This window comes from Podarcis tiliguerta (genome assembly GCF_965153285.1).
Source record: "Podarcis tiliguerta genome assembly, chromosome: 17".
Lineage (NCBI taxonomy): Eukaryota > Metazoa > Chordata > Lepidosauria > Squamata > Lacertidae > Podarcis > Podarcis tiliguerta.
In genome coordinates, this window is record NC_139550.1 from 24,474,494 (window position 1) to 24,491,499 (window position 17,006).

At 45.1% G+C, this 17,006-nt stretch overlaps 1 protein-coding gene across 4 annotated transcripts in view; it reads left to right on the forward strand.

Moving 5' to 3' along the window:
• CCDC171 (coiled-coil domain containing 171) overlaps nucleotides 1–17,006 on the forward strand; it is a 202,615-nt gene that overhangs the window by 65,514 nt on the left and 120,095 nt on the right. For all 4 annotated transcript variants that reach the window (XM_083419470.1, XM_083419472.1, XM_083419471.1 and 1 more), the window contains 4 exons: nucleotides 1,171–1,260; nucleotides 3,426–3,626; nucleotides 6,658–6,825; nucleotides 11,757–11,945. In XM_083419470.1, coding sequence (XP_083275596.1) covers nucleotides 1,171–1,260; nucleotides 3,426–3,626; nucleotides 6,658–6,825; nucleotides 11,757–11,945 — 648 coding nt within the window. The remainder of the gene's footprint in view (nucleotides 1–1,170; nucleotides 1,261–3,425; nucleotides 3,627–6,657; nucleotides 6,826–11,756; nucleotides 11,946–17,006) is intronic.

The following is a 17,006-nucleotide window of genomic DNA, read 5'->3' on the forward strand; positions in this document are numbered from 1 at the left end:
TGTGAAATGATGCCAGAGACAGCGGTGGGGGAGACCAAGGGGGTGGCTGTTAAGAAAGCAGAGAGAGTGTTCTGTCAGCAAGAAGAATGAACTGTCAAGGAAAATGAATCGCAAGCAGTGCGGGGCCAACTGATGACCTGCCACAAGACTTCCCAGTAGGACTGCCGGTGCTCGACCCTGAAGTTGTCATATGGAGCCAGAGACCACTGAGAGCATGATATGCAGATGGGGCAGCTCTATGCCCTTCTTCCCTTTCCCTCACCGAGAGTGTCTTCCAGCTCTCTTTCCCTTTAATGTAATTAGTAACTAAACTTTCTGGAAAAACAACAACCACAAAAAAAATTAGATAATCTCTAGGCATGTTCATTCAAAACCCAGTCCCCTTGTTGCACCTTGCATAGCTTCTTGGGCTTGTAAAAGAGTGTTAGCTGCTTATACACAAAGATCCACGCAGCTTTTTCCTGCTTCATGTATTTTGGATGTGTATAGAGTGGACGCTGGGGTTGCGAACGTGATCCGTGTGGGAAGGACGTTCGCAACCCACAGCGCATGCACGGGTCGCGATTCGGTGCTTCTGCGCATGCGTAAAGTGCAATTTAGTGCTTCTGCCCATGTGCAAGTGTCGAAACCTGGAAGTAACCAGTTCCGGTACTTCCGGGTTCGGCACGGTGCGCAAGCCGAAATTGCGCAACCCAAAGTGTCTGTAACCTGAGGTATGACTGTATTAATCATGACCATTGGGCTTGTTCTAGCACATTTTAAAAGTATACATCGAGCCGCACTTGGGCTGAAATCCGTACATCCTTGCTTGCAAAGTCCCATGGAACTCAAGAGCACTTACTCCTGAGTAGACATGCACAGGCTTGCAGAGTTGAGAGGTTAATGATTTTATTGGAACCCAGTCGTGGCTGACAGTTAGAAAATACACTTTGTGTAGCTTTAGGTGACGCCGGTTAGAGGGAATACCGTGGAGAGCGAAACTGCGATATAATAAAAGAGGAAACATGCTAAACTAGAAAAACATCAAGGCTTACACTGACAAGTATTATGGCAATGGACGCTCTGTTCAGTGAGAGTTACTGCTAGAAAAGTCAGTGTGCATAGGATCGTACTTCATCTGTCAGCAATTATATTGCAATTTTATTATTCCTTCTCACCTATCCCTCCCAGCTAAAGAGAATGACAGTTGTGTATGAGAAGATGGCAAAAGAGTTTGAAGCTTCCCAACACCAGCTAAATTTTCAAGCTCAAGAACTTCAGGTATCTCTATATTAACATCCCTAAATGTTTCGTCACATTAAATATATTTCCAGTGTGTTTCATCTTGGTGGGGAAAGGAGCTCCTGAAAAACATTTGTTTGGGTATTTCATGAGCTTCAGTAGGCTTAAAGGTAAAGGGACCCCTGACCAATTAAGTCGAGTCGTGACTGACACTGGGATTGCAGCGCTCATCACGCTTTATTGGCTGAGGGAGCTTCTGGGTCATGTGGCCAGCATGACTAAGCCACTTCTGGTGAACCAGAGCAGCGCACGGAAATGCCGTTTACCTTCCCGCCGGAGCGGTACCTATTTATCTGTTTGCACTTTGACGTGCTTTCAAACTGCTAGGTTGGCAGGAGCAGGGACCGAGCAACGGGAGCTCACCCTGTCATGGGGCTTCGAACCACCGATCAGAGATAGGCAAGCCCTAGTCTCTGTGGTTTAACCCACAGCGCCACCTGCGTCCAGAATAAATGGCTTAGTCCAGAATACCGTATTTTTGCTCTATAAGACTCACTTTTTCCCTCCTAAGAAGTAAGGGGAAATGTGTGTGTGTCTTATGGAGCGAATGTAGGCTGTACAGCTATCCCAGAAGCCAGAACAGCAAGAGGGATTGCTGCTTTCACTGCGCAGCGATCCCTCTTGCTGTTCTGGCTTCTGAGATTCAGAATATTTTTTTTCTTGGTTTCCTCCTCCAAAAACTAGGTGCATCTTGTAGTTTGGTGCGTCTTATAGAGCGAAAAATACGATAAATGGTTTAGGGCTGATAACCTGTCGCTGAAGATATGATAGAATGCCAGAATGTTGTTCTAACCAACTTTTTGCTGGAGAAGTTTAACCAAAGGTGCCCTGTGCAACTGGAAAATCGATTCAGCTGTGCAAGGTGACCTCCAATTTCTGCCGCAGCCCCTCATGCCATGTCATACTCAAGAGTCCTTTGCGGGGGGTGGGAGAGAAAGAGGTCAGCAAGGAAGAGAAATAGATGGGGGAACCCCATTCCAAAAGCAGTGTTCCACTCTTGCTTCTCTGAACCCAATACAAACCTATTTTATTTTTTTATTTTCCTCATTGTGTTTCCTTAATTCTTGTGCCTACAGTGTGAATCTTAGCCTTAAAAGTATTCTTGTTCTTGTCTGAATAGTCGTCTTTTCGTTTAGAGGAGTCAGGTATATCCTGTTGACTCTTGACAGAGGTACCATGTGCCCCCCTATCTGGGCTTAATACTGTCACCCCACCCATCCACCCTTAACTTTTGAAGTGTTTCCATGGGGGAAACCTCCCAATTTCTGGAAAGTTGAACCCTTGCAGATTTTGGAAATGGTGTCTCTAGATATGTTTGTTAAAACACTAGAAGTTTGTAGGGTGGTTGTAGGGAGGAAAAACATGGTTTCATAGAAACCGCTCCATTATTATTATCCAACTCTGGGGTTAAACTCTGTATTAGTGGTAGTAGTTGTTGTTGTAGATTATAACTGGAATAAATGGCTTTCCTTATAGATATTTGAATATGTGCATTTGACTGCAGATTTCATTATTTATTATTTATTTATTTATTCCCCAGCCAGTCTTTAAACAAAAGATTAAAAATACAGTGGTCCCTCGAGTTACAAACACCTCAGGTTACAAACGCTTCAGGTTACAAACTCTGCTAACCTGGAAGAGTTACCTCGAGTTGAGAACTTTGCCCCAGAATGAGAACAGAAATGGTGTGCTGGCAGCACAGTAGCAGCAAGAGGCCCCATTAGCGAAAGCACGCCTCTAGTTAAGAATAGTTTCAGGTTAAGAACGGACCTCCGGAACAAATTAAGTTCATAACTAGAGGTACCACTGTACATTAAAACATCAATCATTATAAACTTCCCTAAACAGGTCTGCCTTCAGATGTCTTCTAAAAGTCTGGTAGTTGTTTTTCTCTTTGACATCTGATGGGAGGGCATTCCACAGGGCGGGTACCACCACCAAGAAGGTCCTCTGCCTGGTTCCCTGTAACTTTGCTTCTCACAATGAGGGAACTGCCAGAAGACCCTCGGAGCTGGACCTCAGTGTCCGGGCAGAACAATGGGGGTGGAGACGCTCCTTCAGGTATATTGGGCCAAGGCTATCAAGGCAGAGGAAGGATGCTTTGCTTCTGTTACCTCTTCTGTTTTCTACCGTGTCATTTTTAGGAAGTGAAAAATAGCCTTGCTGGCGCCAACCAAGAGTTAACCCATTGGCAAGCCAAGAGTGCGGATAGAGAATGTTTAATAGCCACTTTGAAAAAGGAACTTCAGAATCTACTGCACTGCTGGGAGAAGGAGAAAGTGCGTTGTGAAGAATCCGAACATGATATCCAGAAGCTTGCTCAAGCTTATGAGAAAGATACGGAGGTATTATCAGGAACAAGATGTCTGTCCAAATGCATCTTTAATCCTAGCGTCTCACATTTGCATATATCGGATGACTCGTTTGTAGATTTAGATTCCACAATAAGATATTACATTACGGCATGGCTTCTGCAAGGCCCATATGTGATTTTACTTCTGCCATTTAGTATTTCAGTTTTTTAAAAAATATTATGGAGCTCTTGAGAAGAGACATAAGTGTATTTTAAGAAACATGTCTAGGGTTGGGGGTGTTCTATACATATTTTTAGCTCCTGCTTTGCTAAATCAAACATATACATTTGAAACATATCTGCATTTGGAACGGATTAGCTTTGCAATCCCTTGGCACTAATTGCTATTAACTGTTTCAAATGACAAGCAAAATATGCAGCAGGGCAGGTAGGATTCTGGGTCATCTTACGCGCCCACCAACCAAGTAAAACTAGTTTCCTGTTTTTTGGGTAGCGGCAGATTACGGTCTGCTGTGTACAATAATTGTTTCATGAAGTGTTATTTTGAAACACGCTTTCTACCATGTTGTTTATCCTATTTTTAAAAATACACAGCATGCTTGCACTTAGTTGTTGTTGTTGCTGGTTGGTTGTTGTTTTTCTTTTTTGCACACACAACTTTTCCTGCGCTAGGTACATCAACTGTATTATTCTTTATCTAAATTGTGCTGCATATTGAGCTCATTACTCTAACAAATACGAGCGGGAATGCCAAGTGAGTAAAAAGGAAACATTCTTTCCACCCTTCTAACAGTCTGGGATTTAAATTGTGTCCATATGGACCGGTTGGAATTGTTCTTCTCATCAGATAGTGATTAAAGTAGAGGAAACTAGAAGCCTGACTATATTGTAAAGTCAGCGTGTCTACAGCGTTGTGGTTGGGTTCGACATGTGTGAATTGATTCTGGGACCTTGGATTCCTTCTTCAGGCCAAACGGATGATTACCATGCTTGGTTTATCACAGCCCAAGCAAAAAGGACACAATGGCGACAGATTAAATTAACAACGAGAAGCCAAAGATTGGGTGGAAAGGCTTTTTGTTAATATTTCACTGTGCCTTGTTGGTGGTTTCCCACGAGGGATTTAAAACACCAAAATATGGTCGAGGGACGGGGAAGAATCACAATAGCAATCCCATTCTTAATGCCTTTGTAAAATCTCTTTGGAAACGTTCTGAGTTGGACTGTGTCTAAAGCATACTGGAAGCCGTGGAAATCTTTTTTACTGAACCTAGTGGGGTTTGGATCGGGATTCTGGCTTTTGGTTTGGACTTGGAGAAAAACTCTTAAATCAGTTTGCATCACGAGAAATGCTGCAAGATGCAGTTCTTCTGCCCTGTAGATTGATGAAAAACCAGAAGAATTGTCAGAGAGCTATAATGTTGGCTCTATAGCTAATAATAGAATTACAGAATTATGGAGTTGGAAGGGGATTCAAAGGCCATCTATTCCAACCCCCTTCAGTGCATGAATCTCGACTAAAGCATCCATGACAGATGGCCATCTAACATCTGCTTAAAAGCCTCCAAGGAATGAATAGTCTAATTTGTTTTCCCAAATATATTTGTGTTGTAACCTATGTACAGTGGTACCTCTGGTTGCGAACGGGATCCGTTCCAGAGCCCCATTCGCAACATGAGCAGAATGCAACCCGTGTCTGCGGCTCGCGATTCGCCGCTTCTGCACACGCGCATGACGTCATTTTGAGCGTCTGCACGAGCGGCGAAACCCGCAAGTAACCTTTCCCAGTACTTGCGGGTCGCCGCGGGATGTAACCTGAAAAGACATAACCTGAACCAAATGTAACAAGAGGTATGACTGTACTGAATACAGTTAATGCAAGAAAAAAACCCAAATTACTGTATTTTTTGCTCTATAGGACGCACCTTGTTTTAGATTGGGAGAACAAGGGGGGGAAAATCTCCCCCTCTCTGCGCAGCGCCATTTCAGCAAAGCGGCAGGAGAAACATTTCCCCTGCCGCTTCGCTGAAGGGGTGCTGCGCAGAGAGGGGGATAATTTTTTTTTCTTGTTCTCCCCCTCTAAAACAAGGTGTGTTCAGTGCATTCAAGGTGCATTCAGTCGCCTTCAGTGAAGGCAACCTGAAGCCTCCGGAGCGCAGCAGGAGTTCCCGCTGCGCTCCGGAGGCTTCCGGCGGCTACCTTGGAAGCCTGGAGAGCGAGAGGGGTCGGTGCGCACCAACCCCTCTCGCTCTCCTGGCTTCAGTGAAGGCAACCCGAAGCCTCTGGAGTGCGGCGGGAGTTCCCACCGCGCTCCTGAGGCTCTGGGTTCCTTTCGCTAAAGCCAGGAGAGTTATGGAGACCTAAACTCGCAGCTGCCTTTTTCAGAAGCTGACCCGCCTAACACTCAGTTTGTCGCTTACCCAAAGTGTTACTGTGGTCTTTTTATTGCTTGCAGTCGAACCTCGGTTGTTGAAAGTAATCTGTTCCGGAAGCCCGTTCGGCTTCTGAAACATTGGACAACCGAGGCGTGGCTTCCGATTGGTTGCAAGAGCTTCCTGCCCTCAAGTAGAAGCCACGTTGGACATTCAGCTTCTGAAAAACGTTTGAAAACCGGGGCATTTACTTCCGGGTTTTCAACGTTCGAAACGTTCAAAAACGGAGCCGTTTGGGAACCAAGGTTTGACTGTATTAGATAACTGCAATCAGCATCTCATTAACAGATTCGAAAATATGTTGGCTATGGTTTGCACAATTGTGCGGGGTCTGATCCTGCGTCTCTTCATTCTGGCCTTTGCCAGAGAGAAAAGCAGGCGCCCTGGCTTCTAGAAAGTGTCTGCAGGATCAGCGTGTGTGTGTGTGTGTGTGTGTGTGTGTGTATAATGGGCAATTATCTGTTTTCTGATTTTGACTAATGATTGGAGCATAGGTCATATATTCCTTTGGAACACACACATTATTGTTTACATGACGTATTTCATTGGACTCTGACTCCATTTACACTTATTTCTCTCTCCTCCCCCCCCCCCACTTTTTCTTCCTTTTTATTAAATCCCGTCTCGCAGGAGAAGCTAACCTTCCTCCACACTTTGTACCAGCACTTGGTAGCGGGCTGCGTTCTTCTTAAACAACCAGAAGGCATCCTGGATAAATTCTCCTGGCCAGAGCTTTGCACAGTCTTGCAGGAGAATGTTGATGCCCTGATCTTAGACCTCAACAAGGCTAATGAGAAGGTACTGTCCTCAGGCACCAGCCGACTCTATTAAATCCAGTGACATTTGTCCACATCACAGTATCGTTAAAAAGGACTGACATTCATCTTATTTCAAAAAGAATTTGGATGTTAATAATTCAATACCGTTAATTACGGCTTGTCTACAGCTCGGTTTGATGCCATTGCTGTGGGCATGTAAATGTGACTGAAGTCTTTATGAAGTCTCTAAGCTCCAGCTTCTATGCAGGACTTGCTAATACTACTAGCCAGTGTTAGCCACAGGGACCTAATTAAAAGAAAATAAATTAATCTTACTGATGAAGCTATTCAAAGAACTTAGTCATTTACACTAATAAACCAACTCTTTATCTCGGCATAAAACAGAAACAAAATGCAGCGACTGGAGGAACATCATCTTTAAAATATTTGCTTGCGAATTGGAGGAATTATTTGGAGAGTGTTCCCCAGAAATGGCCCAGGCTCTTCTTTGATATGCTTACATTTTGTACATATAATGCAGGGTGTAGTGATAAATACATCATGAGTTTAAAGAAGATAAATATTTTCCTCAAGGGAGGCCGCGGCAGTGAAGTTCTTGAATATGCCGTGTGGTTTTCGCTGAAAATAAATAATTCCCTCATTTTGTTATGATGAAGTGGCTCGACGGCCTTAGTTGTAATGCTTCTCCAGACTTCCATTCCTGGCTCATTGGCTGAGCTGCAGTTGCGTTCTGCGGTCTAGTAGCAAAGTTTCAGATTTTGGCCTCACTCCGGAGGAACGGGGAGGAGGAAATGTTTTGTATCGGCCAGAACTCATTTCAAGTCTAGGATGAAGGGATGGTTTAAGTCTACACCTAAGAGCCAAGCGAACGCACTAAGGAAATTTCGTTTGAAATATTGCCCCCCGCCCCAAAGTAGTTAATTCAAACTGGTAGTCGAAAAAGCACTTTGAAGCTCTGCAAACTGCTGAATAAATGCCTCGGTCAGCTAAGTGGTTGAGGATGGTCGTGACTGGGACTTAACTGGAGATGAATTACTACCCAGTGTATAGAAACTGCAGTTGTATACTTTCTTTGGGTTCTTTCCCACATGCTTTTTCAATCCTGTCAGATTCCCAAAGTGGAATTAAAAGATTGTAAACATGTAAATAGAATTGCAAGCAGGGAAAAAAGTAGAATTCAATCAACAGCCAGCATTAAAACATTTAGTAAAATGTGGGGTATACAAAACCTGCCTAAAAATAAAGGTCTTCAAAAAAGAAGGGAAGCTCCTAGATCTTTCACAGGGTGCTGAGAAGATTCCAAAATCGCAGCACCCCAAATGCGCATTGAAATAGCCAAAAAGGAAGGCATTGCCATCATTTTGTAAGATGGAGCTGGTTCAGTTTCTCACCCAAGCAGCACAGAGAAGTTCAACACTCCCAAATCCTCTTCTTGTTTTTATTAAGCCTAGTTTTGAAACAAACCAAAAGGTAACCTCATTATCGGTTAATCATGAGGCTGGATTAACTTTAGTTAACTAGGGAGTGCTGCTTCCCAAACTACTTTTTCTGTAATAAATATTCTCATCTACAGTTGCATAAAACGAATACGTTTGGCCTTGCTGTCTAGGTTACAGTATTTTTCGCCCTATAGGACGCACTTTTTCCCCTCCAAAAATGAAGGGGAAATGTGTGTGCGTCCTATAGGGCGAATGCAGGCTTTCGCTGAAGCCTGGAGAGCGAGAGGGGTCGGTGCGCACCGACCCCTCTCGCTCTCTAGGCTTCAGGAAGCTATCCGCAAGCCTTGCAAGCCCGGTGGGAGTTCCTGCGGGCTCGCAAGGCTTGCGGGCAGCAGCCTGCAGCCCAAAGCACGGGGCGCACTGCACAGCGCCGCACAAGCTCCGGGGACAGCGGGGAGGCACAGCGCACCTTCCCGCTGTCCCGCGATCTGGTTTGAAGACTGGTGGCAGGGAGAAGCGCGCTTCTCCCCACCGCCAGCTCCACAAGCTCGGGGAACAGCAGGGAGGTGGAGCGCTGCCATCCCGCTGTTCCCCGACCTGGTTTGGGCTTCAGGCAGATATCCGCAAGCGTGGGAGCCCGGCAGGAAGTCGCGCTGGTCTCCCAAGGCTTGCGGAGAGCTGCCTGTTTTGGGGGCTGGGGTCGGGGGAAGCTCGGGTGTCCCCCGCCCCAGTCCCACGCCTGGGGGAATTTTTTTTTTCTTTATTCCCCCCCCCCAAAAAAAACCATAGGTGCGTCCTATGGGCCAGTGCGTCCTATGGGGCGAAAAATATGGTATCTGCATTAAAACAAACCTAGAGGCATGCCAATTTAAGCACATTTCCTTAACACCCGACACACAACCGCTTTTAAATCTTTGAAATTCTGACAGGAGTGAATCACCTGAACCATCAAACAATAATGACAGAACTTAATCTGTTTTCAGGAGTTGTTGTTTTGAGAAATAGAGCAACTGTATATGTTAAAAGCCGGGTGGGGTACTAATAAATTATTATTATTATTATTATTATTATTACTATTACTACTCTCTAAAATTGTGCATATGCTTATCCATTGGGTATAGCAAATATGTAACTCTTTCCCCATCAGATGAGTTTTTAATATGTCTATATTCACGGTTTAATTAATTCAACAGGAAAATCACTTCACCTAGCATGCTGCTTTACAAGGCAGTTTGCTTTCTTCAGTGCCTAATCACAGCACAAGAATCTGCCCAATCCATCATTTGGGCCCTGTTACTGATTTGCAACAGGAAAGGTGGCGAGTGAGTAAAGAACTCAGTGCAGGGAGAGATTAGCTGCCAAACCCGCCTGAAGACTGATGGACGGGATCTCTAGAGCAGACATAGGCAAACTCCGACCCTCCAGATGTTTGTGGCTACAATTCCCACCATCCCTGACCACTGGTCCTGTTAGCTGGGGATGATGGGAATTGTAGTCCCAAACATCTAGAGGGCCAGAGTTTGCCTATGCCTGCTCTAGACCCTACTATAGTGGTGTTGCGTCTTTTGCTGGTGCCCAGGGCGTACCTGCAGGGCAGAACACAAGAGGATGAACACACAGCCCGCGCCAGCTCACCCTTTGCCACCCACACCACTGGGTGGGCACGGGGCACAGAGGGTTCACAGGGCTGTGCTGCACCACCTGCTCAGGCGGGGGGGGGGGAGCCTGGCCAACCAACATGGGCCCTGGTGTGCTCACAGCAGGGCACCCATTCAGAGACCCCTGATGGCAGGCTGGGGAGGACTGGGATCCCTGCATGGGGACGCCTGGTTTGTGCCCTCTCAAAATCGTTTCGTCAGAAACACCATAGCCAGACACTAGAGAGACCTGTCAGGAGTAATCATGGACCAATGGTACCAAATAGTATGGGGAAAAGTTTTATTAGAAAAACTAACCAATAAACTGGACGCTGGTGGTGCTGTTGGTTAAACCACAGAGCCTAGGACTTGCTGATCAGAAGGTCAGCGGTTCAAAAGCACGTCAAAGTGCAAGTAGATAAATATGTACCGCTCTAGCGGGAAGGTAAACGACGTTTCCGTGCGTTGCTCTGGTTCGCCAGAAGTGGCTTAGTCATGCTGGCCACATGAACCAGAAGCTGTACACCGGCTGCCTCGGCCAATAAAGCGAGATGAGCGTCGCAACCCCAAAGTCGGCCACGACTGGACCTAATGTTCAGGGGTCCCTTTACCTTTACCTTTAACCAATAAACTGAAACTGATACGGGGACAAATGGAAGAAGACGCCTTCACTCTGGTACGGCTCCCCTTTATCACATACACAGCCCAACAAGACAAGGACAAGAATCCACCAACAGCATACAAATCAATGTGGCTAATCTGATTCAAAAACACCCACCCACCCAACTCACACATGAAAACAAAGTTCACTACAGCCAATCAAATACAACGAACCACACCCTAGGCCAGGGATCAGCAAACATTTTCAGCAGGAGGCCGGTCCACTGTCCTTCAGACCTTGTGGGGGGCCGGACTATATTTTTTTTGAGGGGGGGGATGAACAAATTCCTATGCCCCACAAATAACCCAGAGATTATTTTAAATAAAAGCACACATTCTACTCATGTAAAAACACTAGGCAGGCCCCACAAATAACCCAGAGATGCATTTTAAATAAAAGGAAACATTCTACTCAGTAAAAACACACTGATTCGTGGACCATCCACGAGCCTGATTGAGAAGGCGATTGGGCCAGATCCAGCCCCTGGGCCTTAGTTTGCCTACCCATGCCCTAGGCCAGTGGTTCTCAACCTGTGGGTCCTCAGATGTTGTTGGACTACAACTCCCATCATCCCTGAGCTCTGGCCTTGCTAGCTAGGGGTGATGGGAGTTGTAGTTCAACAACATCTGGGGACCCACAGGTTGAGAACCGCTGCCCTAGGCCAACCCCAACTTCTCTCACCACCAAAGGAACACAAGCAAATAGTCAAGAGCGTACAAGCGATGCTGACACAAAACCGCACACATACATTAAGTAAAATAGAAACATCACCACCCAACTCCACCCCACTCACCATGGCCCCCTCCACCTCTTCCCCCCTTTTGTAAACCAATAAATCTTTAATAAAAAATATGTTTAAAAAACCCGCCATGTATCCGGGCCCCCCTGTCGTCGTCCCCACTACACCCCTGAGCTCCTGGCTTGTTTCTTTCACTAGTGTGGGTCTTTATGCTGAGACTTTTGGAAGATAAACCGATAGTGAAGCCTGTGTACTAGTTTATTATCGGAATTTTCATTTGTGCAATGTGAGTCAGAAATCTGGATGTAGTTGGCTTTTCACTGTTACCAAAGAGCTCTTGATTTCCCCCCGGGTTGTGGGGTTCGGCCCACGATGTTGAATACTTTTCCAAGTGCCCTGGTTTAAGTTAGGGCTGGGAATATACCCATAAAGAATGCTAAACAAAGATTTTCTTTCATGCTTATAACCATGCAGATATCTCACCTTGAGTATGTTTGTAAGAACAAGTCTGATACGATGAGGGAGCTTCAGCAGACCCAGGAAGACACTTTCAGCAAAGTAACGGAACAGATGAAAGCTCAGGAAAGCTGTTGGCTGAAGCAGAAGAAGGAATTGGAACAGCAATATTCTGGGCTCCTCGGGGAAGTTCATGCAAGGGCACAGGTACAATATTTCTGCCAGGAAACCATAAACTTCTAAAAGTATTCTTTAAATATTTAGTATATTATTTCAGTGGTTTGAGTTCCAAACCAATTTTAAATTGCTTGGGAATATCTGTGTGCTTAAAGAAACGATTTTCTTTCTCTCTCTTTTTGGTACTATTAACTTCTACTTTCTTTAGGAAGTGTATGAATTTGTGTGAAGGCATTCCAGAACTTGCATTGTTTAATTGGATCCTGCAGTTGTATTTCCCATTTAGTTACCATGCGAAAGTTACCTGCAGAGTGAAAACATTGGCTTCTTTGTGTTATTACGCGGAGCACCAGATGCTTTCGCCTCTTGGTGATTGCTCTTCCTACGGTGCGGTAGAATTAAACTTATTGAAATTCACTTTATGCTGAACTGTGTATCAGGCATCGGTTCATAGGCTAGTTGCCGTAACAAAAGGTGGTTAAACACATAGAAACAGTCTGCACTCTTGTGAGCGAGGTAGCAAGATAAAGTAGTCTTGGCATAAGCTATTTATCCTAGCTAAAGGTGATGGCACCCCAAGGATGCCACTAGCTGTTGGACTATATTTTCTGAGTTTATGAACACTCAAAGGCCATTGACTGTGGCTTTTGTTGTCCTCTGCCCTAAGGTGTAAAGAAGTAGCCACCATGATACTGCAAGAGTTAATTTGTAAATCTTCCATATAATTAATATTCACTTAATGCTTTGTTGTCAGAGAAGCTCAATTGCAGCTAGGAAGCCCAAATACCAGTTCTTTCCTTGAAATTAGAACAATATCCAAACACTTGTTAAAATATTCAAAAGTGTTGACTTGTAGAACATATAGCTAAAGAAGCATATATGCAAAGTATTTACATTTGTGTGCTTATCCAGGCCTACAATGCAAATCTCAGCTAAAGCATCCCTGACAGATGGCAATCCAACCTCTGCTTAGAAACCACCAAGGAAAGAGTCCACCACCTCCCAAGGGAGTTCCACTGTCAAATAGCTCTTCCCATCTTCTTTCCAATGTTTAGTCGGAATATCCTTCCATGTAACTTGAATCCATTAGTTCATGTCCTACAATCAAAAGCAGGAGAAAACAAGCTTCTCTGTCTTCCCTTTAGATATTTGTGTCAGGAGTTCAGCCTACACTCGAGTAGGACCCTGGCAGAGACACATGCCCGACTGGCATGTTCCCTCCCTCCCGGTCGATCGTTCGGGAGCTTCATAAGCCTTCTTCAGCCCGAACATCACAATGACCGATGCCAACAGACATTGGCACACTTAGGGATCCGCAGAGTTTGCGCATCATGCGTTAACAGACCTCAGCAACTCAGCATTTTGGCTAATCTACTTTATTTACATATAAACATACACGGAGCATTGCAACATGGCTCCCTCTCTCTCTAGCATCAGACAGCAGAGAGAAAAAGAACAAAGGACAATAGTCCCACTTCACGGAACACAGTAACACAAACATCCTGTCTCCATCACTTCCCACTCTGTGGAGTCAAAACATACACTGTCATGTGATAGACCAAAATCCCATGACTGCAATCATGGAGCAGGAATTCTAACAATTTGAATAGACATGGCGGTCGCATCTCATCTGTCTCCTCTTTTCCAGGCTAAGCATATGCAGCTCCCTCAGTCATTCCTCATTTGGTTTCCAGATCTTGATCTTCTTCTTCTTCTTCTTCTTCTTCTTCTTCTTCAATTTGTATTCTGCTCTATCTCTGTAGATCTCAGGTTGGTTTCCCTCCTCTGCACATGTTCTAGCTTGTAGAATATCCTTCTTCTCCCATTCTTGGGCATAGTTCTTGAGTGGGTGGGTGGTCACAAACCCGATCCAGGCGCTCTTGGAGGAAACTGGTTTTCTAGATCCATTTAGTCCATTCCCTCATTCGCACCCTCTTTCATGAGCGACAGCCCCCACCCCCTCTTAACATATCCTCAGGTTAAGAACCTGTGGCTGCCTGATCCCATGCTCCTATGCTCTAGCCCCTTAGCCTCACGAAAATAGGATTGCTCTGGTTTAAAGGTTATCCTGAGAGGACGCAGAGTTGTGCAGTGCTTTCCCCACTGCGAAGAAAGAGTAAACGTTGCTGCAAGGCAACAGCTTTGAAATACCCTGAGAAATGCTCAGAACCAAACAACTTTCAGAAAGAGATTGTGGCATAGCCTTCCTTGCGCTGTTCTACAATTGGGACATATTTTATGTCCCCAGCTGTCAAAAACCACCCAGCACATTAGCAAGCACTCTAACCTAGCCTACTCCTGATGCATCATTTTTTAACATTTATGCTGAATTTTAGATTAGGGAAACACTCAAACATTCATTTTCCTCACCTCAGTTCTGAAGTCATGCAGTTTTGGAACATCGGAAGGCAATGACTTTGTTGTAGTCTAGCACCCTTTCGGATTCTGTATAGGGATGTGTAGGAATATCACCACCCAGTAAACACAAAACAGTGTCTTAATAAAACCATTACTGTAGCATAGCGGTTAAGACAAAGATCAGGGAACTTCTGCCGTCCAGTTCAAATCTCACCTTGGCTGTGAATTCCCAGAGTCAAGCTTGCCAACGCTATGGGGCTGAGGCCTCTACAGCCCCCCAATGTCCACAGAGATGGGGCTCAGCCCCCCCCCCAATCTTGAGGAGGAAGTGGAGGCATGGTGGGATGTTGCCCTGACATCCTGCGACCTTGGCAGGATGTCACCCTGGGCCGACCAGCACGGCCTGGAGCACAAATGTCACATGGCTGGCCTTTACCCATGTGACAGTCATGCATGATGTCTGTGACGTCATGTGCAGCTCTTCCCCCAATGTTGGGCACAACTCAGCACCACGCGCCCTGCGGAGTCTTGACTTATCTTCCAGGAATAATAATAGCCTATCAACGTTTCAGGGTTGTTTGATAGATGATAGAGATTATTTACTTGAGCTGAATTGAGCATGTAGGTGCTATATAAATATTAAGCATTGCTATAATATACTGGCTCCCAGTATGTTTCCGAGCACAATTCAAAGTGTTGGTGCTGGCCTTTAAAGCCCTAAATAGCCTCGGTCCAGTATATCTGAAGGAGCGTCTCTACCCCCATCATTCACCCCGGACACTGAGGTCCGGCTCCGAGGGCCTTCTGGTGGTTTCCTCCCTGTGAGAAGCCAAGTTACAGGGAACCAGGCAGAGGGCCTTCTTGGTAGTGGCACCTGCCCTGTGGAGTGCCCTCTCACCAGATATCAAAGAGAAAAACAACTACCAGTCTTTTAGAAGACATCTGAAGGCAGCCCTGTTTAGGGAAGCTTTTAATGTTTAATAGATTGTTCTATTTTAATATTCTGTTGAAAGCCGCCCAGAGTGGCTGGGGAAACCCAGCCAGATGGGCGGGGTATAAATAAATAAATAAATTATTATTATTATTATTATTATTATTACGCAAGGCTTGGGAACTTATCTCCCTCTACAACCTGCTGGGACTCCAGCTCCCATCATTTCCAGCCAGAGTGCCCAAAGGTCAGGAATGATGGGAGTTGTAGTCCAACAACATCGATAGGCCACCTCCTTTACAAACAACTATCTGGTTTTGTGGATATAATCAGAAGCACTGGTACACAGGCAAAAAGATATTCACATAAAAACAAATAATGCAATAGTGAATAGATCTATGGGGGGGGGACGAGACTCGTCAAATAGAAGGGTTGGGGGATTCTCTAGGGCAAGGGATGCCCCTCCCTTTGAAGAATTGACTTGCTTTATGAAGGAGCAGGACTGTTATCAGAAGAGGTGAATTAGTTGAAGACTATCATGTGTTCAGTGGAATCAAAGTGAGGGTTGTAAGAGAGGAAAATAAAATAGTTGAAATAAAGTGAAGTCCTTTGAAGCCCAGGTGTCATTAAGTCTCCAGTTTGCAGTCTTGTCTTCTTGCCAACATAAAGGATAAAGACCCAGCAAGAAACAGGATAAAATAGAGTTGTACTCTCCAGGGGAGTGACTAATTTTTTTAAAGGGTTCTTGAAGTCCGCAGAGTGCCGTAACCCAGGGAGCCACCTCTCAAAGCTGCTCCTCTCCATGAAGTCGGGCTGCCAGTCTTTCAAGGCACAGAATCTCGCTGTTCCTTTCAAGAAATTGTACTTTTAAGGTTCTGAGGAAATATTAGAAGCAACGTAGGTTTGGGCACAAAACAATTACAAGCTGCTGAAGGGGGGGGAAACGCAGCCTGTGCGTCTGCATTTATATGGCAAAGGAAGGAAGATTGCTGTACAGTGGATGCTCGGGTTGTGAATGTGATCTGTGCGCGATGCACATTCACAACCCGCAGCGTCCGCAACCTGCGCATGCGCGGGTTGCGATTTGGTGCTTCTGCGCATGCGCAAACCACCGAAACCCGGAAGTAACCCGTTTAGGTACTTCCAGGTTTCGGCGGTCCGCAACCTGAAAAAACGCAACCTGAAGCATCTGTAACCCGAGGTATGACTGTACTTTTAGATAGATAGATAGATAGATAGATAGGTAGAGTGATACTGAGCCTACTTGTTTTTAGTAACAGATGTCCGCTGAGCTTTCCTTTTTGACTCTGTATGAGTTTATATTTGCCTTCTTAAATTCTGGACGTTTCATCTCTGAGGGCCAAGATCCGCGAGTTGTTTGCATTTGCTTCCTCCTCCCCCACCGCACTCCCCAAATTCTGGTTACTTTTTTGCTACTTCTAGAAGCAAAAATCAGTTTCTAATAATTCTGTAGTTTCTGGGCTGATGTTCAGGTTTCATTTTGAAGTATTTTGTTAAGTGCGTTTCCAGGATTGTAGGGATTAATTAATGTAATTAGCCCTTCCATTTTTGCCTAACGGGAAATACTAATATCGGTTCTGTATAACATTTTGCATACATTATTCATGTATGTGTATATAGCCAGAGATTGGGGTGTTTGGTATACTCTTTCCCCATGAATTGACACCTTTTTAAGCTCTGGCTGTTGGTTATTTATGCAGTCCCCATCACATTTTTCACTTATTTTGGAAGATGTGTTCCTTTTTAGCAACTGGCCGCCTTCAGTGTTCCTTCTCCCTCTC